The 24,092-nt window shown below is 50.8% G+C and overlaps 2 protein-coding genes across 2 annotated transcripts; one reads left to right on the forward strand and one right to left on the reverse strand.

The window, feature by feature from the left end:
- Positions 1-801: 801 nt before the first annotated feature.
- Positions 802-7,615, forward strand: LOC122920988 (fibulin-7-like). Its single transcript, XM_044270852.1, has 8 exons — positions 802-890; positions 1,068-1,150; positions 3,522-3,672; positions 3,749-3,919; positions 5,838-5,957; positions 6,191-6,328; positions 6,394-6,532; positions 6,715-7,615. The coding sequence occupies exons 2-8, from the start codon at positions 1,088-1,090 to the stop codon at positions 7,073-7,075; spliced, it is 1,143 nt and encodes a 380-aa protein (XP_044126787.1). The 5' UTR covers positions 802-890; positions 1,068-1,087; the 3' UTR covers positions 7,076-7,615.
- A 4,677-nt stretch (positions 7,616-12,292) lies between these two features.
- PDPR (pyruvate dehydrogenase phosphatase regulatory subunit) lies at positions 12,293-20,969 on the reverse strand. The gene is made up of 18 exons (XM_044269681.1): positions 20,387-20,969; positions 19,473-19,606; positions 17,354-17,435; positions 17,121-17,284; positions 16,930-17,051; positions 16,450-16,567; positions 16,152-16,301; positions 15,817-16,009; positions 15,606-15,730; positions 15,362-15,517; positions 15,151-15,284; positions 14,917-15,065; positions 14,125-14,237; positions 13,956-14,050; positions 13,778-13,867; positions 13,497-13,679; positions 12,912-13,328; positions 12,293-12,800 (listed from the first exon to the last, which is right to left on the reverse strand). Exons 1-17 carry the CDS (start codon positions 20,599-20,601, stop codon positions 12,957-12,959), a joined length of 2,595 nt encoding a protein of 864 aa, XP_044125616.1. The 5' UTR covers positions 20,602-20,969; the 3' UTR covers positions 12,293-12,800; positions 12,912-12,956.
- Between the last annotated feature and the right edge of the window lie 3,123 nt (positions 20,970-24,092).

Consider the following 24,092-nt stretch of genomic DNA (forward strand, 5'->3'; position numbering starts at 1 on the left):
GGCAATGCTCTGCAGTTGATGTATGATGAGAGGTGATGCTCTGCAGTTGATGTCTGATGAGAGGCAATGCTCTGCAGTTGATGTCTGATGAGAGGCGACGCTCTGCAGTTGATGCCTGATCAGAGGCGACACTCTGCAGTTGATGTCTGATGAGAGGCAATGCTCTGCAGTTGATGTCTGATGAGAGGTGATGCTCTGCAGTTGACGTCTGCTAAGGCGATGCACTGCAGTTGATATCTGATGAGTTGAGGTGATGCTCTGCAGTTGATGAGAGATGATGCTCTGCAGAAGAGGTCTGACGAGAGGAGGCTCTGCAGAAGATGTCTGACCAGAGGTGATGCTCTGCAGTTGACATCTGATGAGAGGCGATGCTCTGCAATTGACGTCTGATGAGAGGCGATGCTTTGCAGTTGACGTCTGCTAAGGCGATGCTCTGCAGTTGATATCTAATGAGTTGATGCTCTGCAGTTGATGTCTGACTAGAGGTGATGCTCTGCAGTTGATGAGATATGATGCTCTGCAGAAGATGTCTGACGAGAGGAGGCTCTGCAGAAGATGTCTAACGAGAGGTGATGCTCTGCAGTTGACATCTGACGAGAGGCGATGCTCTGCAATTGATGTCTGATGAGAGGCGATGCTCTGCAGTTGATGTCTGGTGAGGCGATGCTCTGCAGATGTTTTGCAGTTGATGCTTCATGGGGTGCAATGCTCTGCGTTATGTAGTTAATGAGGAGTGATGCTCTGCGGTCACAGCTGTAACAAACAAGTCTTGTTGCGCTGCGATGTTTGCTGTGCCCCGCCTGGCGGCCAGGAATGTGGAGGTGATGTGTCTGCTGCAGCGCTCACTACATCCCATCCTCTCTACGCCGTCACTTCGGAGGCCCCGGACGGTGAGTGGCCCCTGATGTGTTCAGGGATTGGGCCCCAGGTGCTGGCGGGCTCCTGAGCATTGTACCAATGTCCTGATGTTGCCCCTATGGCAGAGCATTATATGGGCCCCTAGTGAGGGGGGCTGCTCGGTTCCCCGTTATAAGAGCGCGCTCATCGTGTCGTTTCCCGCCATGCAGGACGTGTGAGCCGCGGTAACATGCTGACCACCGTCCTCCTCCTGAGCCTCTCCCTCCAGCTGCTGGGTGACTGTGAGGGGCAGGTGAGTACCCAGGAGGTAAGTGACTGATGGGGCAGCTACAGGAGAGCTGTGGGGGTAGTAGTGCACAACTGATCTCGTCTCACACAGTGCATCACTCCCATCATCCCTGACCCCAGGAGCTCACAATCTGATGCCACTATCTTGCACACAGTGCATCACTCCCATCATCCCTGACCCCAGGAGCTCACAATCTGATCCCACTATTTCGCACACAGTGCATCACTCCCATCATCACTGAACCCAGGAGCTCACAATTTGATCTCACTATCTCGTGCATAGTGTATCACTCCCATCATCTCGCCCCCCTCAGGAGCTCACAATTTAATCACCATACATCACACAAAATGTATCACTCCCATCATCCCTGACCCCAGGAGCTCACAATCTGATCCCACTATTTCGCACACAGTGCATCACTCCCATCATCACTGAACCCAGGAGCTCACAATCTGATCTCACTATCTTGTGCATAGTGTATCACTCCCATCATCTCGCCCCCCTCAGGAGCTCACAATTTAATCACCATACATCACACAAAATGTATCACTCCCATCATCCCTGACCCCAGGAGCTCACAATCTGATCCCACTATTTCGCACACAGTGCATCACTCCCATCATCACTGAACCCAGGAGCTCACAATCTGATCTCACTATCTTGTGCATAGTGTATCACTCCCATCATCTCGCCCCCCTCAGGAGCTCACAATTTAATCACCATACATCACACAAAATGTATCACTCCCATCATCCCTGACCCCAGGAGCTCACAATCTGATCCCACTATTTCGCACACAGTGCATCACTCCCATCATCACTGAACCCAGGAGCTCACAATCTGATCTCACTATCTTGTGCATAGTGTATCACTCCCATCATCCCTGATCCCAGGAGCTCACAATCTGATCCCACTATTTCACACACAGTGTATCACTCCCATCCAGGGCTGTGGAGTCGGTAGATAAATGCTCCGACTCCGACTCCGACTCCTCAGTTTTTTGTACTTCCGACTCCGACTCCGACTCCTCAGTTTTTTGTACTTCCGACTCCGACTCCCCGACTCAGACTCCTCTGTATTTAATATGCGAATGTATTTTATACATTCCTTGAAGGAAAGAAAGAAGTTCTTCTAAGCTCTTCTAGCAGAGAGAGGTAGTTGGGCAGAAGCTGCTGCCTTCTCCTTTGTGTGCTGATCTTCTGCTGAAGACAGGGCAGTGGGAGGATACAAGAAGGGACATTTATTTTAAAACATGATTTCCCTAGAAGAATCCCATAGTCATGTTTAAAGTTTAAGATAACATTCTGAGTTTACACGTTTTATAGCCTTAGCTGAATGACAGCAGTTTTTCCAATGGTTTACAGCAGGGATGTCAAACTCGTGGCCCTCCAGCTGTTGCAAAACTACAACTCCCATCATGCCTGGGCATACTACAGCTATCAGGGAATGATAGGAGTTGTAGTTTTGCAACATCTGGAGGGCCATGAGTTTGACATCCATGGTTTACAGCTTCAGTCTTGAACTATTGACCCTCCATTCCCTTCACTTATACAAGTGTCTCTAGTCCTGCAAAACACACATTTACTTAATCCCTTATCAGTGAGAGGCGAGGATAACCATGGGCGCTGCGTTCCCTGTAACAGCGGAACACAACACAATGCAAAGTATATGTATTGCCACTCCTAATTGTGCATTGCGTACCATATAGTGAAGCATATGAAAAGCATGCTTCTTCACATCACTGAACGCGTTTGTTTTGCGGTTACGTGAGGCACTGCATGCATTGGCCTTTATTCTTACAGTAGAGAAGTCATTAATTATAACTGTTTATGAATTCGGACATTTAAACTTGCTTTTTTATTTTTTTATTCCAATTTAAATTTAGTAGGAGTCGGAGTCGGAGTCGGTTCATTTTTTGCCGACTCCGACTCTAGGTACCCAAAATTGACTCCGACTCCGACTCCTCGACTCCGACTCCGACTCCACAGCCCTGCTCCCATCATCCCTGACCCCAGGAGCTCACAATCTGATCCCACTATTTCGCACACAGTGCATCACTCCCATCATCACTGAACCCAGGAGCTCACAATTTGATCTCACTATCTCGTGCATAGTGTATCACTCCCATCATCTCGCCCCCCTCAGGAGCTCACAATCTAATCACCCTACATCACACAAAATGTATCACTCCCATCATCCCTGACCCCAGGAGCTCACAAGCTGGGTGACACCGTGACCTGTGGTGGCGTCCATTACAGCTGAACAGACGGTCCCACTTCGCAGGAGGCTGGGATTTCGGGGGGTTTCCAGGTTTTGGGGTTCTTGCCCCATTCGGTGAGGGGTCTCTCAGACGGTCAGTGCTCTGTCTCCCCAGGCCTGTCCGGAGCAGAGTGAGGCCCTCAGGGTCCTGCGCCAGGTCCAGAAGCTGCTGACTGACCACGAGGCCTCGTACCTGCAGGGGATGAGAACGTTCAGCAGGAGGCTCCATCAGCTCAGGGGGCAGCTGCAGAGGCGGGAGGATAAAGGTGGGTACCATCCTCCCGATCCCCATCATCCACCAGGCGGCTGCCCGTCTCCTCACTCTGCTTTTATCACCCGCAGACTCCTGTCCACAGTTAAAGCCGCCGCGTCACGGTCGGATACTGGGAAGAAAGCGGAAGGCAGGACATGAGCTGCATTTCCTGTGTGACCCAGGCTACCAGTTGACCGGCTCTGAATCCAGAACCTGCATGGACAACCAGACTTGGAGCGGACAGCCTGCCATCTGCAGCGGTATCATTCGGGGACTGCACGGGGATCGGGGAGAAGTCCCATAACCGTTCTCTGCCTGCTTCAACAAGGGTGTAGGGTGACAGGGGCCCCTGGTTTGGGAGGTACCGGCCCGGCCTATAAGTGGTGGTGGTGGGTTATTTCTATATAGGGTGAGGACGTGATAGGGGCGGTAATCCCAGCAAGGGTGATCCAAAAGGAGAGAAGGCTGGACATAGGAGCTTACAGTCTACAGGAGGTGGCCAATGGTCAGTATCTATCAGCCCTGTGTGGCATATTAGAGAATGGGGATGAAGTAAAGGTTATGGCAGATTCAGCAATCGGGGAGATCGGGATGTGCTGTGGTAGGGATTTGTGGAGAAGGGAAGAGGCGCTGGAGGAGTCCTTGAGGTGAAGTAGAGGGGAGAGGAAGAAAGGAGAAGAAGATGGAAGAGTCCTGGAGAGGAACAAGAGAAGAAGATGGAAGAGCCCGGGAGAGGAAGAAAAGGGGAGAGGAACAGGAGAAGATGGAAGAGTCCTGGAGGTAAAGAAGAGGGGAGAGGAAGAAAGGAGAAGAACAGGAGAAGAAGATGGAAGAGTCCTGGAGAGGAAGAAAAGGGGAGAGGAACAGGAGAAGAAGATGGAAGAGTCCTGGAGGTGAAGAAGAGGGGAGAGGAAGAAAGGAGAAGAAGATGGAAGAGCCCTGGAGAGGAAGAAAGGAGAAGAAGATGGAAGACTCCTGGAGAGGAAGAAAGGGGGAGAGGAACAGGAGAAGAAGATGGGAGAGTCCTGGAGGTAGAGAGGAAGAAAGGAGAAGAAGATAGAAGTGTCCTGGAGAGGAAGAAGAGGGGAGAGGAACAGGAGAAGAAGATGGAAGAGCCCTGGAGAGGAACAGGCGAAGATGGAAGAGCCCTGGAGAGGAACAGGCGAAGATGGAAGAGCCCTGGAGAGGAAAAAGAGGGGAGAGGAACAGGAGAAGAAGATGGAAGAGTCCTGATGGGGAAGAAGATGGGAGAGGAAGAACGGAGATGAACAGGAGAAAATGGAAGAGTCCTGGAGAGGAAGAAAGAAGAGGGACAGGAAAAGAAGATGGAAGAGTCCTGGAGGGTAGGAAGAAGAGAGGAGAGGGACAGGAGAAGAAGAGGGAAGAGTCCTGGAGGGTAGGAAGAAGAGAGGAGAGGGACAGGAGAAGAAGATGGAAGAGTCCTGGAGGGAAAGGAAAGAAAAGAGAGTAACTAGAGAAGAAGGAAGAGATGCTGGAGACGTCCCAGGGGTGAAGAAGAGAGGAGAAGATGGGAGAAGGGCTGGAGAAGTTTTAAAGGTGAAGGAGAATAGTGGCGAGGAGAAAATAGGAGACGGGGGTTAGGAGAAAAGTAGAGGGAACATGAGGAGAACAGTGAAAGAAGCAAAACAGGAGGCACTGGAGAAAGGATAAGAGGAGGTGATGAGAGGTGGATGAGCCTAACATTAAATCTGAGATCTAGAGACCTCACTGAGTGATGGGCATCTGTAGAGGGGGCTGCAGTAGTCCAGGTGGGTTATGCTAGTGCTTGGATCTGCTGTGACATGGTGGAAAGTTTTTAGCTGAGTTTAAGGATCAAGGTCTGAACAGTCGAACAGAATGTCATCTGTGTATGAAGAAACAGATTATGAGAATGGTGCAGTGATGACATCACAGTGGGTGGAGCTAGTTTATTAGCTGTACAAGTGATTACATCATTACTATGCTGTATCCTGGACAGTGTGATGTCATCAGCAGTGTATCCTGGACAGTGTGATGTCATCAGCAGAACCTGGGTATCAAGAAGAACTGAGTCTCACTATAAGTTTTCTCCATTTCACACCCGATTCTCCTTATTGCTTCCCTGGGTTTCAGATGAGGGCAGCGGTTGGGGTGGAGGGTCCGGTGTATTCTACAGTCACGTGTCTTCTTTGTCTGCAGAGCTACGTTCTCCGACCAACACCTCGTCCCTGCGTCCGGCCACGTGTTCCACCTTCCAGGGAGTTCAGCACTGCGCCTGTGACCCCGGATACGGCATCCAGAGTGGAGGCCTCTGTCAGGGTAACCAATGCGGCCACAAATCCCAGTCCACATGTGACCCTAAATAAATTCCATATTACACATTCACTGTTTACATGTAGAGGCTAAATGACTTCTCAAAGCTGGAGGTTTGTTACAATGTATCAGACTAGATCCCTGAATGAAGCACATCAGCAGCATTCCAGACTGCTACATGTTACCTGCACGGACGGACAGTGCCCCCCTCTGACCTATTCCATCTCCTCTCCCCCCAGATATAGATGAATGTGGTTTGTACCAAGGAAAAGCCAATTCAAAGATCTGTGTGCACGAATGTGTGAACACGCCTGGGTCATACCATTGTGTGTGTCCGCGGGGGTATCTCCTGGACGCGCAGCCAAACAGTTGTAAAGGTAAGATGGTGTATAGGATCCGCCGTCTGCAGCGCGCTCCGTCACCGGATGCTTCTCTTCTCCAGATGTAGATGAATGTGTCTCCGATCCGTCGGCTTGTCCTGGAGGAGGGCAATGCGTTAATCTGTACGGGGGCTTCACGTGTGTCCAGCCAGAGTGTCCCAAACCCAAGATGAACACTACGTACGTCAAGATCTCCAGCCAGTGAGTATGATGTCACCTGTGTGTATGTGATGACATCACACTGCTCAGAATCCACACAGACTGTGGTCAGGGTGATGTCATCATATGCGACAGCTCCCATGTGACCTATAGCTAGTCATGGGGGTCTCTCATCATATGGGGGCAGGAGCCGCTGACCCCTTTTCCCTCCTGTCTCCTTGCAGCCAGTGCGAGCGGACCCCGTGCCCCTTGGGAAGCAGCAGCTGTCTGGACGCCCCCCACTCCATCTCCTTCCACTACATCCCTTTACAGTCCCAGCTGCCGGTCCCCAGGGTCCTGTTCACCATGACCGCGCCGCGCTCCCAGGCGGACAGCCAGCGCTTCACCCTGACACGGGGAAAAGGTCACCGCAGCCTGGAAGTACGACAAGCCGGCAGACACCGGGGAGAACTGCTGCTCACCAAGTCCGTGAGCGGCCCGGCCGAGCTGCAGGTGGACGTGGAGATGGCGGAGATGTCACCGCAGGGCCTACTGGGGAGGCACGTGTTCACCGTCACACTGTTCGTGTCGCAGTACACCTTCTAGGCACATGGAGGGTTAATCTGGGGCGCTTCTGGGGGGGGGGTCACTTCTCACCGCTGCTTGTTTTCTATGTTAATTCTATGGGTCTGGTAAATAAACATGTTTCTTCTGCTGCGGACCTACAGGTGGGTTATGGGGCCCTGCGTGTTAGGGGCCACACAGAGTGGAGGAGGCTGCGGTTGTCCCTCCAGGGTAACATAAGGACAGGGGTGCGGCAGAGGCGGCTGATAAAGGGCAGGTTGCTGAGAGTAAATGTTCAGGTAAACAGACGCGGGAACGGCGGATTCCAGGAATAACCTGCGGGCACAGTGTGGGGCGGGCACCACAGGGGGCATAGTGCCCGGTCACATCTGCTGCACAGACCCAGACTCCTTACATTAAGCTTCACCGCACTTTCTTGCTTGCTGTCAGTGAATAGGCTCCCATACCGATGCCCCATGGTCTTCAGTCACTGCTTACATGCAGCCCCTTTATTCTAGCAATAAGTGGGGGGGTCACGGGGCTCAGAGCCCTCCCCAGGGGACTGGCTGAGTGTAATGGCGGCAGCAGGGCCACAGCTAGAGCTGACTGGGCCCCACAGCAAATTTTTTATGAGGCGAGTCTCACTTACTTAAAATAAAACCTTTGAAAAAAAAAACTGTTTGTCTTTGTGTCGCCTGGTCAGGGAGGGCGTACTTTGACACAGGGCAGGGGCCTGGGCACATAGCTGCCCAATTTGAATGAAAGAAGCAGTGGCGTGCCTAAGATGTTTGGCACCTGGGGCGTAACTTTTCTCTGACAACCCCACCCTTTAAAACATTGTGCCCCTCACAGTTATACCCTCTCTGTGCCCTACAGTATTATACAAAAAAAACAGTAACTGCTCCCCTTGTCCCATTCCTGATGATCAGATCCCCTCCAGCGCCCCCCTGTGGGCACAGATCACACTGCCGCACTGTGTGGAGGAGCCCAGGCAGATTCCCAGGCTCCTCCTACGCGGTCCGGCTGCACGATCTATGCCCGCAGGGCTGGAGAAGGGAAGGAGCGCGGGGAGCAGTGAGTAAGCGAAAGGACTGCCAACTCCCCTGCACTCTACCAATGAGCGCTCATTGCATCTGGCACCCGGGCAGACTGCCCCCTCCCTCTTTCGGCAGAGCTGCACCTAACCTTTCTGCTAACTGAGGCCAAAACTAAAGGCCTAAAATAAAAAGAACTAAAAAAAATTTTTAAATACACATTATGGGTGTTGCGATGTGCGAAAACGCCCATAGTATAAAAATCTATTCCCCATACGGCAAACAGCAAAACAGAAAAAAGAAAAAAAAATGGCCGATTCGCAGTTTTTGCTCGCTTCTTTTTCTACAAACAAATTAAATAAAAAGTGATCAAAAAGTCATACACACCCCAGAATGGTATCCATGAATAGTTCAGATTGCCCCGCAAAAAATCAGCCCCCATACAGCTCCGTACACATAATTACAAAAAAGTTATAGGGGTCAAAATATAAAACAGAATTTTTTTTCCCACTTTTTAATTTTTTTATCATTATAAAAACGCAAGAAAAACTATACATATAAAAGGTATCGCCGGATTCGTACTGACCTCTAGAATAAAAGTAACCAGTCAGTTTTACGTAAATAAAAAAAAACATAAAACTGTGGTGGAATTGCTTTTTTTCTTTGCAATTTCTTCCCCCTGCTCCCCACTACATCATATGCAATAATAAATTTGTCCCGCAAAAAACAAGCCCTCATACGGCTATGTGAACAGACAAATAAAAAGAGTTATAGCTCTGGGAAACGAACGAAAATGCAAAAAACAAGGGTTAAAACGTTGGTAAATGTTCCCCATATTCTTTATATATTATATATAAAAATAAAATAAAAGCACTACTACTCCTATCCAGAGATTAATATTGAGATACTGATACTTGTTTAAAAAAAAAAAGATACAGCCAGGTCCATAAATATTGGGACATGGACACAATGTAGCATTTTGGTCTCTACACCACCACAATGGATGTGAAATGAAACAGACAAGATGTGCTTTACCTGCAGACTGTCAGCTTTACCCGCAGACTGTCAGCTGTACCCGCAGACTGTCGGCTTTACCCGCAGACTGTCGGCTGTACCCGCAGACTGTCGGCTGTACCCGCAGACTGTCGGCTTTACCCGCAGACTGTCGGCTTTACCCGCAGACTGTCAGCTTTCACCCGCAGACTGTCGGCTTTCACCCGCAGACTGTCGGCTTTACCCGCAGACTGTCGGCTTTACCCGCAGACTGTCGGCTTTCACCGCAGACTGTCAGCTTTCACCCGCAGACTGTCGGCTTTCACCCGCAGACTGTCGGCTTTCACCCGCAGACTGTCGGCTTTACCCGCAGACTGTCGGCTTTACCCGCAGACTGTCGGCTTTCACCGCAGACTGTCAGCTTTACCTGCAGACTGTCAGCTGTACCCCCAGACTGTCGGCTTTACCCGCAGACTGTCAGCTTTACCCGCAGGCTGTCAGCTTTACCCGCAGGCTGTCGGCTTTACCCGCAGGCTGTCGGCTTTACCCGCAGACTGTCGGCTTTACCCGCAGACTGTCAACTTTCACCTGCAGACTGTCAGCTTTCACCCGCAGACTGTCGGCTTTACCCGCAGACTGTCAGCTTTACCCGCAGACTGTCAGCTTTACCCGCAGACTGTCAGCTGTAATCTGAGGTATTTACATCCACATCAGGTGAACGGTGCAGGAATTACAGCAGTTGCATCTGTGCCTCCCACTTGTTAAGGGACCAGAAGTAATGGGACAATTGTCTTCTCGGCTGTTCCATGGCCGGTGTGTGTTATTCCCTCATTATCCCAATTACAATGAGCAGATACAAGGTCCAGAGGTCATTTAAATCCCCTCAGATTACAGCTGACAGTCTGCGGGTAAAGCCCATCTTGTCCGCTTCATCTCACCTCCATTGTGCTGGTGTATAGAGCCAGAAATGTTAGAATTGTGTCCATGTCCTAATATTTATAAACCTGACTGTATGTCTCTAATATCTGTATCATTGTCCTAAATATCATGATAGGAGTAGTAGTGCTCTTATTCTTTATAATATATATATATAAAAATAAGGAATTCCGCAGCACATCCAGATAGTAAGAAGGTAAAAAAAGGCTTTATTCACCAAGCGTGCGACGTTTCAATCCTCTCAATGGGATTTTCCTCAAGCAGTGACAGTGGGCAGTGCAATGTGCATATACAATCAGTAATTCAAATACATTCATTAAAGACAATACATTTAAATAGTGATACAGACAGTACTATCAATATACTGATACAATCACATTATGTCTCCGATCTAAATACAGTGATAGTGTTAATCATTCCCATGACCGATCCGACATACCATATATAAAATGAAATACTTTAATTGTAGCAATAATCAATTCAGGTGTAGGTCTTCCATGAAACTAAAATGTGCAGGTGTACCTTCCGAAGGATGATGAACTAGATCACAGGAGTGTGCGATGGGGTCAATGCACGTGGGTCCCGGCGTCCCAGGTATACCATTGCGCATGTCAAAGGACCTTCCTAGGGGTTCCGATCACATGATCACCCTTATGAGCCGATAGTTGAAGTGCGCATATCCAAGGACCTTCAGGCATGCGATCTTATAATTAGCATATTGACTTTAGCACTCTAGAAGAGAAGCGGCGGTACTAACGCATAACACATATTGTTTCTCTTTGTATAGTGATGGTACTTCCATCGATATACAGTCACCTTCACCCCTTTGATTGATCGCTGACCCATCGATATCGACATGTGTGAATCGGCACCATGTGGTGTGCAGTGAGACTCTACTAAGGACCATTGCAAACACGTGTATTGTGTCAGCCTCATGCTTATGTTTATGCCTGTATATTTCTTGTTTGATTGTTTAATACATCTTAGGAATGAAGTAATGTTTTAGACATAGTCATACCTTTTGAGAATCAGATTTGACATATAATCACATCTGTTGTGTGTCTGCAACACTATGGAGCGCTTGGATTGCGATACCATCTAGTTCCGATCATGTGATACATCTAAGCACATGACCGGAGGAGCGAGCACATATTGTGATCACATGCCTGAAGGTCCTTGGACATGCGCACTTCAACTATCGGCTCATAAGGGTGATCATGTGATCGGAACCCCTAGGAAGGTCCTTTGACATGCGCAATGGTATACCTGGGACGCCGGGACCCACGTGCATTGCCCCCATCGCACACTCCTGTGATCTAGTTCATCATCCTTCTGAAGGTACACCTGCACATTTTAGTTTCATGGAAGACCTACACCTGAATTGATTATTGCTACAATTAAAGTATTTCATTTTATATATGGTATGTCGGATCGGTCATGGGAATGATTAACACTATCACTGTATTTAGATCGGAGACATAATGTGATTGTATCAGTATATTGATAGTACTGTCTGTATCACTATTTTTAAATGTATTGTCTTTAATGAATGTATTTGAATTACTGATTGTATATGCCCATTGCACTGCCCACTGTCACTGCTTGAGGAAAATCCCATTGAGAGGATTGAAACGTCGCACGCTTGGTGAATAAAGCCTTTTTTTACCTTCTTACTATCTGGATGTGCTGCGGAATTCCTTATTTTTATACATTTTTGGAGGTGGATCGCCTACTCAGCCGCTGGCACTCCGCATACACCTCACAGACAGTGGTGCTGCCCACACTTCTTTGTTATTATATATATATACACACACACACACACACACACACACACACACACACAGGCTACTTTCACACTGCCGTTTCTGGGTCCGCTTGTGAGATCTATTTCAGGGATCTCACAATCGACCCAAAGCGGATCAGTTTGGCCCCAATGCATTCTGAATGGATAAGGATCCGTTCAGAAGGCATCAATTTGGCTGAGTTTGGTCTCCGTTCCGCTTTTGAGGCGGACATTAAAACGCAGCTTGCAGCGTTTTGGTGTCCGCCTGACGATGCGGAGCCAAACGGATCCGTCCTGACTTACAATGTAAGTCAATGGGGACGGATCCGTTTTCACTGACGCAATATGGTGCAATTGAAAACGGATCCGTCCCCCATTGACTTTCAATGTAAGTCAAGACGGGTCCGTTTTGACTTAGACTTTATTTTTTATGAATAATGCAAACTGAAGCGACCCCAAAGCAGTCGCTTTCCCTGCAGTTACGCTAAGGGCGGCAGATGGTACTCTCGGGAGTCCAGAGATAAGCGGCGCCCGCACATGAGCAGGTGTTTATTGTCAGCTCCTGTATATACAAGAACAGTAAAAACGATATAAACATGGCGGAGGGTTGTACTATTCATCGGGGGAAGCACCCATCTCTTCTTAGGCCACCCGGTGATAATAAAAGTGTCCAGGCCATGAGCAGCCAGCACGGGGCAGTCTCACAGTGGCGGCGGCCATCATTCAGTGCGCTCCAGCCGTGGAGCGGCCTCCGAGCTTCTCTCCTGGTATCGGAGCCGCCACGGCAGGACTGCAAGTTCACCGTCAGGAAGGCTAGATAAACATGGCGTAAAATCAGAATAAAACAGATAAAAACCAACAGGTCAGTCAGGGCCTCATACCACAGCCACTAGGGTGGGCTGCTGTGACCCTCTCCACCAGGGCACATGTATCATCTGCACGGCGGGACACAACAGAGACCCTACCCGCCAACCCGTCAGGAGCACCTTAGTGACACCGCGCTGAACGAGGCATCAACCACCTAGGATTGCATAGAGATATTAATGATAAGTATTGGCTCTGTAGAAGGGGCCCCTAAGGGCCAAGCAGAAATAAAGCTTGTCGTCAGGGCCTCTGCTTCCCTCAACATTACCTGCGTGCAAAATGGCCGCGGCATTAACCCCTCCAGTCCCTCAGCTCAGAATCCCAGCTCCATGTCATCCTTCCTGCGTCTCTGTGTGAACAGGGAGCTGAAGGGGTACAGTTTGGCTTTGGCCTGGAACCTTTGGCCGGCGATCTCGATTTCGTACTCTCCTCGGTTGATAAAATCTGGGGTAATAGGTTGAGGGCTGTGAATGAACCCCAAACACACGTGTCGCCCCAAGGTGTAGCTATAGGCACTGCTGGTCGTCTTGCCCACGTGCTCGCCGTTCCGGTAGATCGGCTCCCCCCACCAGGGCCACAAGTCCAGGTCTGTGTCGTGATCCTCCAAGATGAACATTGTGAAGCGTTTAAATATCCCTTCTTCACGCTGGCGCAGCAAGGCGTCGCGGCCGATGAAGTCACAGCCCTGGGGGGAGGGGAAGAGAGCGGTTACAGCAGAAAACATGGTAGAAGGCGATAAACCATCAGCCATGGGAGGGGGGGGGTTTACTGCATTTCGTTCATGAGGCAATCAGTAGCTGAACCCCCCCCGAGCGTGATGGGAGGAGATCGCGCACCACAACCAGTTATCTACCTTGTCCAACTTGACCCGGAACTCCCGGCCACATTCGAGCGGAGTTGTGAACGGGTCCAGATCCTGACCCCAGAATGCAAAGAACTTCTCGATGCGCAGACTCCGCAGGGCGTAATAACCAGCGTTGCGGATTCCATATTTCTGTCCCACACTTATGATCTCATTGTAGACGTGTAGTGCGTACTGCAGGGGGGATGCAGAGGAGACAGTCACTATAATACGCTGCCCCCCAGACACTGGGTTCAGGGGTCTCATGATATCGAAGCGTCTGAGCCACTCACCTCAATGGGAATGTAGAGGGTGAAGCCCGGCTCCCCAGTGTGCGTCATGCTCATCACCCGGATCCCATTGGCGTATCCTACGCTCATCTCCTGCAGAGGAAAGGACGCACAGATGCAGAGGATTAGACTGCGCTCGGCTCTCGGAGCACTGACCAGGCCAATGCGCAATGTTTCTAACCTTGCAGAACAATGATGGGAAGTGGTCCGGGGTCATTGGGACATAGGAAAGCTCCGACAGCACATCCATGGCTCGGGGGCCAATCAAGTTTAAAGCTGAAAAACAAAAAAATCTTGAACTAGAGAAGACAAACAAAGTAGAGCTGGAGCTCAGCCGGCTGGGCCTATACCTGTGTATTTCCAGGTCACGTCCTCCAGAAACAAGTCACTGTCACTCGGCAAGTGCTGCTTCAGCCATGACCAGCAATGGACCTGCTGGTCTGTGGGGGAGATCACGAAAAAGCTGCAAGACGGTACAGAAAGGGTTAGGCTATGACCACACTATGACCCTAAAGGGGTTGGATATTTATGGCACATCTATAGGATAGGCCACAAATGTCCCAACAGGTGCAGCTCCCACCACTTGGACCCTCTCCTATCTCAAGACCAGGGCCTCTTCAATTGCCGCTATAGGATTTCCAAAAACAGCCGAGGGCTGGCTGGCCGATCATTGCAGGTCCCTGTTCTTCAGATAGGATTCGTACCTGATGACCCCTTTAAAAGGGGCTTCCACTTGATGCATACATTTCAGAAATGCAATACAAAACCACTACAGAGGTTCTGGGCCTACCCTGAGACACAGAGAAGCTCCTGGGTCCCATAGGTAGTGATTTAAACAAGTAGTGGTGTCCAAGATGGTCCCTGTCCTGGCGCAGTAGAGGACACTGTGGCTTCTTTACATGGCCAACCATGACTGCCATTGGGCTGGGCTTCTGCCCTGAAGCTTTGCATGGGTCACTTTATGCCATTACCCATCTGTACGGCACACGTCTGATATTTATGCAGAACGTAGACAACCCCTTTAAGGCTGCACGTTCTTACACAAGGAGCTCGACCCGTAGAAGAGGCCATAACACAACCGGCCATGATCCACACGAGTCCCCGGCTGCAATATTCCAGTCTACACTTCTCCAGCCACTTACGTGCGTTTCTGCAGCCGCACCACGCTGCAGTCATTCTCGTATCCTCCGCGCTCGTTCAGCATCCCAGTGTGGACAATGTGCCCCACAGGAACATCCACATCATTGGAGAGCAGATACTGGAGGATATCCAGAGCCTGGTCCCCAGGGGACTGGAAAACAAGACACGGGATGTTACTGGACAATGAGCCACCAGAGCGGCATCAGGTGGTAATGCGACAGGGCTGGCAGACTTACGCTGATCTCAAACTTGGTAAAGGAGGACATGTCGATGACACACACGGCCTCCTTGCAGCACTTCACCTCAGAGCCAACAATATCAAACCAGTCCGGTTTATAGAAGGTTTTGCTCTGGTCAAGAGACAGCAGATCTGTGAGAGAAAACAGAGCAGGGTCACAGCAAAGTCTATGGTGTCCTCCTATCCCAGATTCCAGGAATGTTCCTGACCTTTCCCAGGGGGTACAAAGTACTTGGCCCTCTCAAATCCATGCTTCTCCATCCATCGGGCCCCCTGAGTATCAAGCCGATCATAGAGGGGGGAGGTGCGCAGCTGTCGTCCAGTCTGGAAATCCCAACGTGGCACCTTCAAGTCATAGATGAGAGCTGTGGAGGTGAAGCACAGAGAGTTGTACGACTGACACACGATCCGACAAGCCTGATGTCCTGTTCATGGTCACTGCCCGGTACTTACGCATCACCTCCATCACTCTGTGCCGCAGGAAGGTCCTGCTGCTCTGCAAGGCTCCAAAGCGCTTGATGTCCAGGGGCCACACGTTATCTTGAGGATAACCATAGACCATCCACTCTGCAAGGAACCTGAGTGAAGAAGAGAAGAGGTCAGTCTCAGAGCACGTGGCGGGATCCACTCTTGTGGGAGCTGATTCGGGGAGGGGGGCACTCACTTTCCAGCCCCTCCTCCAAGAGAGCAGCCTTGAGAGTTCATTCCAGCGAGGGTGAAGTATCTCAGAAGGGTGGGACTCTCCCCCATTACACAGCGCATGTCTGGAGTGAAGGATTCTGGGCAGTTGACAAGACGCAGGATCTCCAGCGCCTCCAGGGATGGCATTCGGCGCAGCAGAGCACTGAGCAGCGGTTCTGCAGGGAAGACCCCAGTATCAGCTCCAGGATCTACAACAACTATCACACCCATCCTCTGGAGAGCATCTCTCCGGGGGGGAGGCAGATATTTATTTGGAGACTTTTAGGGGGATCTGTCACTATGTCTATGTCTACCTACCAAAATGATCCCAGTCCTCCTGCAGGTTCTGGATTTCCATTTGGCTTCGGCCCTCTGTAAAGATGGGTTTGGGGTTTTTCTCGAAGCCTCCAGACAAGATCCCACCTTGCCAGTTGCGGATGTAAATCCTCCCATCAGGGTCCACAACACCTGGACAGGATGAAAGGATGACATCATTGAGAATGGATCTAGTTCCTCTCGGCAGTACTGGTGCGATCCTGGGACATGGGTGTCCATGAAAAGCACCACTGACCGGCCCCCTAGTAGTGTACAGAGGAAGGAAGAAGCGCTCACGTACTTGGCGTGGTGTCCTTCAGTGGCGTGCGCAGTGGGCGAGTCAGGAGGTAGAAGTTCTCACAAGCATGAAGAGGAATACTGACCGGTTCTTCATTAGACAGACCGAGCTCGTAAGCCCACTGTAACAAAAGCACATGTGTGAGCAGGTACACAGCCGAGTGCCAGCAGGACAATCATCAGGGCAAAGTCATTATCAGTGTGACTACTGCACAGCACGCGACCGGACCTAGGAGAATGAGCCCCATGTCTCCGCATCCCCACGAGGCATGTCAGCCACACCAATCATGCTCTCCGGGATGATACATTGTAACAAACAGGAAAGAGGACATGTGCTGCTGCTGAGGAGTGTTCTCAATGATACACTGTGCCAAACCCTCAGCTGTGTGAGCAGGACCAGGTCAGGACATGTTGTCGGCCTCTGTAAATAGTTGCTGATCCCTACACACCACCCGCTGTGCACAGGAATGTCGCCTCTCATTACCTGGCCTGCGCAGTTCACAAAGTACTCGCACTCGATCTGCCCGCGGTCGGTGTCCACGCCGCTCACATGACCTCGCTCCACCAGTACGTGGTTGACAGTGGTATGCTCATGGACCTGGACGCCTGCGGAGAGTGGACATGTCACATAAACCGTCACCGCTCCCCACTCCATCCGCTCTGCCCCCCCCTCACCTTTACTTCGGGCGGCAGTTACCAGGGCCAGCGCTACGTCCGCTGTAGACACCACTGCATCCTCCGGTACGTACATTGCTCCAACCAGGTCATGAATATTAATGAGGGGGTGGAGAGCGCCAACCTGCTTGGGTGTGATGATCTCACATGGAATGCTCTTCATTCTACGAGGTATATAAGAGGTTAACTCCTGCCGCTCTGCTAACTCAGACGGGTGCCGCGCCAATCCTCACCTTAACCGGGACACCATCCGCCTCAGAGATATCAGCCGATCCTGCGTCTGAGCCAGCAAGATGGAGCCCGTCCTCTTGTAACCTACGGGACGCATAACGAGCAGTGAGTTGTCAGACGATCCAGTGGGCACCCCTCCCTTTACAATCCCGTAGGGGGTCATCACCTCGCCCGTGTCCCCTTCCCAAAGCCAGGCCAGGACATTGTAGCCATAAAACCAGTAAGATGGAACATCACAGAGACCCCCATCACACCAGCGTTATACAGAGCAGAGCCGACAGAGGGGTCAGGAGCAGCCGAGGTCACAGAGGAAGCCCCGCTATTACAATATGCATCAAAGAAACACGTGGCCCAATCCATATTTGGTCCACGTTGAGAACTCAGGCCATGTATGCGCTTCCATGGTATCAACAATGAGATAACTCCATCTCTCCTGCCTTTACCTCCGCCATGTTCGGTACGCACGTGTGCGGGACAGTCGGACGGAGTGGATGGAGGTAACATGAAATCGCTAGGATGAATACCCGAAAATATATTTCTATACAAAGATTTTGAGGCAGACTTGGTTTACAGCAAGTGGTCGTAAAAACTGTCATAAGAGGTCAGTCCCACAGTCACCGGCCTCCTCTGACATCACAGGGGGTTATGGGGGGGGGGGGGGGGATACTGACCATTTTTAACAGGGGTATGGAAAAAAGCAAACGGTCATTCCTTTGGGATCACGAGTTTGATGGACTGACCGATATTTCTGTGTCCCCAGGCTACTTTCACACTTGCATTTTGTGTGATCCGTTTGTATTATCTGTAACATAGACAAGACGGATCCGTTTTCTATTGTGCCAGATTGTGTCAGAGAAAGCGGATCCGTCCCCATTGACTTACATTGTGTGTCAGGACGGATCCGTTTGGCTCAGTTTGGTCAGACGGACACAAAACGCTGCAGGCGGACTCCAGAGCGGAATGGAGACGGATCGGAGGCGAACTGATGCATTCTGAGCGGATCCTTTTCCATTCAGAATGCATTAGAGCAAAACTGATCCGTTTTGGACCGCTGAGCCCTGAACGGATCTCACAAACGGAAAGCCAAAACGCCAGTGTGAGAGTAGCCTTAACCGCCGCGTAACGTATTAACCTCTGTTTTTATCCCTTGTATTTTACACTGTTTATATCTCTGTGTTTTATGTTGTATTTTCTATGATAACCCCATTGTTTGGACGCACTGTCCTTTTGAGATATTAAAACTCCACTTTAATAAGAGCCTTCTTGTGTTCTGACGCGTTACCTGTCGTCTGGTATTAACCCTGTGAATGCTAGCAGTTGTAGGGAGTACTTAGGTGTTATTTAAGGCAAGGTGTCTCGTCAGCCTGATATGACGAGTGGTGGCAGCTAAGACTGATTATTTTCAGATGACGGAGTCCTGACAGGAGGGAGGTCCGGCGCCACCCCGACAGGAGGGAGGTCCGGCGCCACCCCGTCAGGAGGGAGGTCCGGCGCCACCCCGACAGGAGGGAGGTCCGGCGCCACCCCGACAGGAGGGAGGTCCGGCGCCACCCCGACAGGAGGGAGGTCCGGCGCCACCCCGACAGGAGGGAGGTCCGGCGCCACCCCGACAGGAGGGAGGTCCGGCACGACCCCGACAGGAGGGAGGTCCGGCACGACCCTGCAGGCTTCTCTCACGAATCTAAGGCCCTGATCCTGACTCCAGTATATATAGGTGCGGGGCCGTGACGACATGACACTTCCCTCCATGAACTCCTGACACTTCAAGACGGTCGTCTGATTTCCTAGATGCCTGAATGGTAAATTTGTCTGTCCCCTATAATGTAGCGGGTGGCACTGTGGGTGCTGGTGTCCACGCAGCAAAAAACACACCCAGAATGGAAGGCAGAGGATGTCCGTCTGATGAGTTAACGCTTTCATTTCCTTTTATCTTCTCAAAGCAGCCGCACAAATACAGGAAGGTAAAGAGCCAGTAAACCATAGGTCAAATGTACAGCAAGCAGAGGTAGAGTATATATCCTAAATACAATTACCCAAGGCTCCATGCAGACACTGATCAAGCAGGAAGTGCAGGGAGATTTCAGCTCTGTACACTGCTGTATACAATGGGGCGTCACTCACCTGTGGGGACCCCGGTCTCTGCTTCCAGCTGCTGATAAAGTTTGTTTGAGTAATCGGCCATTTCTGTCTCTATTGAAATGTGTTTGACTGTGCTCACTGCACCAGCACAGAAACGCGTGGAGCCAGCGGCTAACCTGCAGAAACAGAAACGCAGTAAATGTGGGGGACACATGAAATCGAGAAGGGAAGGGTCATCACTGATCCCGAGTTACGTCCTGTATTATACTCCAGAGCTGTACTCACTATTCTGCTGGTGCAGTCACTGTGTACATACATTACTTATCCTGTACTGATCCTGAGTTACATCCTGTATTATACTCCAGAGCTGCACTCACTATTCTGCTGGTGCAGTCACTGTGTACATACATTACTTATCCTGTACTGATCCTGAGTTACATCCTGTATTATACTCCAGAGCTGCACTCACTATTCTGCTGGTGCAGTCACTGTGTACATACATTACTTATCCTGTCCTGATCCTGAGTTACATCCTGTATTATACTCCAGAGCTGCACTCACTATTCTGCTGGTGCAGTCACTGTGTACATACATTACTTATCCTGTACTGATCCTGAGTTACATCCTGTATTATACTCCAGAGCTGCACTCACTATTCTGCTGGTGCAGTCACTGTGTACATACATTACTTATCCTGTACTGATCCTGAGTTACATCCTGTATTATACTCCAGAGCTGCACTCACTATTCTGCTGGTGCAGTCACTGTGTACATACATTACTTATCCTGTACTGATCCTGAGTTACATCCTGTATTATACCCCAGAGCTGCACTCACTATTCTGCTGGTGAAGTCCCTGTGTACATAAGATACTTATCCTGAGTTACATCCTGTATTATACCTCAGAGCTGCGCTCACTATTCTGCTGGTGGGTGATGCAGTTTTCGGGGGCTCACCTGCCCTGCTCCAGTAATACGATGTCGTGCCAGCCCAGCTTTGTCAGGTGATAGGCCACAGAGGCCCCGGTGATTCCTCCTCCGCAGATGACCACCTGGGCACGTGGCGGCAGAGGCTGCGCGCCCGTGGAGGCCGTCCTCTGCGGGGGGCACACACAGCGCCAGCCACGCCATCTTACGTGCCCCCAGACATCTGACACCAGTCGGGCGTGCATCCTGGCGAGGGCAGCGGATTCTGCGCACAAGAAAATGAACGGTGATGGATGTGGTGCCCGGTGAGAGCCACACACACTATACTGTAGTAAGGGACATCATGGCGGCCCTGGTAACGGTAGTCATGGCGACAGCTGAGCTCTGGACCAGGTTATAGGACAGGCTATGAGACACAGGACACAGAGGTTAGCACACACAGGTCAGCAGGGGGCGCTGCACTCTCCGGGCTATCAGGCCGCCGGTGACATCCCGTCCGTCACCCGCCACACCCCGGGGCGCACAGACAGCTCTGACCTCTCCGCTTCCGGTTGATCTCTCACTTTACAGAAACGAGCTGACCCCGGGCAGACACGTCCAGTCGGGTGACGTCAGGGCGTAAGCCGCACCCACACGGCCAATCAAAACGCGCGTTCCGGTACCGCCCCACTGCTATGTTTAGGAACTGCACATGTTCTCTGAGCAACCAATCAGCAATGTGGGGGCGTTATAAAGGACAGCCAATCATAGTACGGGGGCGGGGCCCGGAGCATGAGCATGGAGCTGGAGAGTTAGAAAGTGGCGCTACAGGGGAGACTGAAGGACCGGTATGGGAGGCGGAGCTACGGGAGAGGGTGGAGGACGAGTATAGGAGGCGGAGCTACGGGGAGGCAGGAGGACGGGGATGGGAGGCGGAGCTACGGGGGAGGCAGGAGGACGGGTATAGGAGGCGGAGCTACGGGAGAGGGTGGTGGAGGGTATGGGAGGCGGAGCTACGGGAAGGCAGAAGGACGGGTATGGGAGGCGGAGCTACGGGGAGGCTGCAGGATGGGTATAGGAGGCGGAGCTACGGGGAGGCAGGAGGACGGGTATAGGAGGCGGAGCTACGGGAGAGGGTGGTGGACGGGTATAGGAGGTGGAGCTACTACACTGGAGGACTGGTATAGGAGGTGGAGCTACGGGAGAGGGTGGTGGAGGGTATGGGAGGCGGAGCCACGCAGGAGGCTGGAGGATGGGCATAGGAGGTGGAGCTACGGGGGAGGCTGGAGGACGGGTATAGGAGGCGGAGCTACGGGGGAGGCTGGAGGACGGGTATAGGAGGTGGAGCTATGGGAGAGGGCGGTGGACGGGTATAGGAGGCGGAGCTATTACACTGGAGGACGGGTATAGGAGGTGGAGCTACGGGGGAGGCTGGAGGACGGGTATAGGAGGCGGAGCTACGGGGGAGGCTGGAGGACGGGTATAGGAGGTGGAGCTATGGGAGAGGGCGGTGGACGGGTATAGGAGGCGGATCTGTTACACTGGAGGACGGGTATAGGAGGTGGAGCTACGGGGGAGGCTGGAGGGCGGGTATAGGAGGTGGAGCTACGGGGGGAGGCTGGAGGACGGGTATAGGAGGGGGAGCTACAGGGGAGGCTGGAGGACGGGTTAAGGAGGCGGAGCTACTGTAAAACCCCAGAGTTGTGTTAGGAATCTCTTTATCCCGCTACCGTATTCACCTCGTCATCTTGTGTAATTTCACATAATATTCTCACAATTGGCCTTGTTAATTGTATGTTGCTGTAATTTCCATGTTCACCAGCAGGTGGCAGCAATGTGTTAGCAAGGAGTTAGAGCCAGTTTAGTGTTTCTAGATTGGAATAGTACATTCCAGTTTACTCCCCCCTCTGTGAGCAGAAGTGGGCTGTGCCCACATCCTGCCTCATGGGGAGAGAAGGAAGTTAAGTTAGTGTGCCAGCCACCCCTGCTAGGGGAAGGCTGTGCATGTAGGAGCTCCCAGATATAGGGATCCAAAGCCAGGATCTTGTCTCGGCTGAGACATTGATCATCACCCCCAGCCTGAGTCTCAGTTGGAAGAAACAAGCAGAAAGTTACAGACAACTCCAGCTCCAGGAAGAAGCATACCCTGAGAAGATAACTGTGAGTAAAGACCAGAGACCCAGGAGAAGCCATATGCCTCCTCAGCTAGTCAGTCCCCACACAGCAGAAGATACAAAGCGCAGAAGCCAAAGTTTAGAGCTGACAAGCAAACGCTCCAGCTACACGATAGAGCAGAAGATATATTCCTGCCACACATTGCCAATACCTGTGGGACCAAAGACTAGAGCTGTATCTTGCTTGGATGAAAGCTACAACCAGTAAAGACAAGTTTGAACTTTCCCCAAGGGTCTGGATCTCAATTACTGCTGCAAATTCCTCTATTACTCCTACTAGCACCACACTCAATTTATTGCAAGTGAGCCAGGATCCAGGAGTCCAGCCGTTCCCAGGTCGGAGACACCATTACCACTACTGCTGAATTTCTGTAGGAATGGAGTTCACGAGGACAGGATAGACTGTGGTAATGGGGACTATGTAAGGGTTATTGCTCAATACCACACCCTCCTCTGTACTTCATGTCTCCTCATGAACTCCATTCCTACAGAGATTCAGCAGAAGATCTTATCAGCTGTATTCAGGATCATCATCCCCGACAAGCAGAGAAGAGGGGAGGATGAGGCGGCTCTTTAGCTCAGTGCTGTCCTGCTATGTGATAAGGACAGGTTATGTGTGCACTAATAGGACGGCGGCCATTTTATTTCTCCTAATAATTGCTCCCGAGACAAAACGAGGTATTTGGGAATATATTTGTAATACAATTAATAAGGAAGGTGCACTACTGTGGATGCAAACAAACAAGTCTGACCAAACCCTCAAACTGGTGTTAAAATTGAGAATTTAGCCAATATATCCTTATATGAAGGACATATCTGAGCCCGAGCACCGCGCCAAGGTATCTTAAGTAGCTCGGGACTGAATGCTAACCTACCTGTGCCGTATGGCAATACCAGGAGCCAGTGGGCGAATTACAGGAGCGTAAATATATCTGTAATGAAGTAAAATGTAAGTATTTTCATTTTGTTAATTCCTGGAGGACCCCTTTAAGGAGTAGATTGAGGTGGACCCTTCCAAAGCCCCTAAGGTGGGTAAACAGTTTCTTCTAGTTCACCAGAACCTTGGAAAATGTGTTCCCTTCACATCGGGTGGTTGAAAGAGGAATAAAAAAACAGAAAAAAGAACTCATTTTGGAGCACGCTTCAAGTCCATCCCTCATCTAGAACCGAAGGTATCAGAATCAGGGGAAGCTCCACCTTGAGAAGATCCGCAAGAAAAACGGCGTTTCCGGCAGACGACTCATCTTTACTAAGAAACGGACAGAAATGTGGACGTGTAGTTGCCGCGGCCCAGTTGTCTGCCAGCTTCATGACCCGCAGAGCAATATGGCTGAAGTTATAGAAAGTTACTCCCATTCTAAGAATAATTTTGGTTCTTTACAGTTTGAACCAGATCATTTGTTCGGCAACGTTCTGAGAATCTGAAGTCTCTATATGAAGATAAAGGTCATTAACTGCCTCCGGACCGCCTAACGCAGGATTGCGTTCTGGCGGCAGTCGATCTGTTCCTCCTTGACGCACCGGCGCGTCATCTCGCGAGACTTCCTGTGAACGCACGCACACAGGAGCGCGCATTCACAGGA

This window comes from Bufo gargarizans, chromosome 10 (assembly GCF_014858855.1).
Source record: "Bufo gargarizans isolate SCDJY-AF-19 chromosome 10, ASM1485885v1, whole genome shotgun sequence".
Classification (NCBI taxonomy): domain Eukaryota; kingdom Metazoa; phylum Chordata; class Amphibia; order Anura; family Bufonidae; genus Bufo; species Bufo gargarizans.

Bases quoted from the DNA above. Each gene is read 5' to 3' on its own strand.
- LOC122920988 (XM_044270852.1), top strand. From the start codon at position 1,088: ATGCTGACCACCGTCCTCCTCCTGAGCCTCTCCCTCCAGCTGCTGGGT. The intron at 1,151-3,521 runs GTGAGTACCCAG...CTGTCTCCCCAG, and splicing joins TGGGTGACTGTGAGGGGCAG to GCCTGTCCGGAGCAGAGTGA. The intron at 3,673-3,748 runs GTGGGTACCATC...TATCACCCGCAG, and splicing joins GCAGAGGCGGGAGGATAAAG to ACTCCTGTCCACAGTTAAAG.
- PDPR (XM_044269681.1), bottom strand. From the start codon at position 20,601: ATGCACGCCCGACTGGTGTCAGATGTCTGGGGGCACGTAAGATGGCGT. The intron at 17,052-17,120 runs GTGAGGGGGGGG...CACTCTCCGCAG, and splicing joins AACTGCCGCCCGAAGTAAAG to GCGTCCAGGTCCATGAGCAT. The intron at 14,238-14,916 runs GTAAGTGGCTGG...ACCGTCTTGCAG, and splicing joins GTGCGGCTGCAGAAACGCAC to CTTTTTCGTGATCTCCCCCA.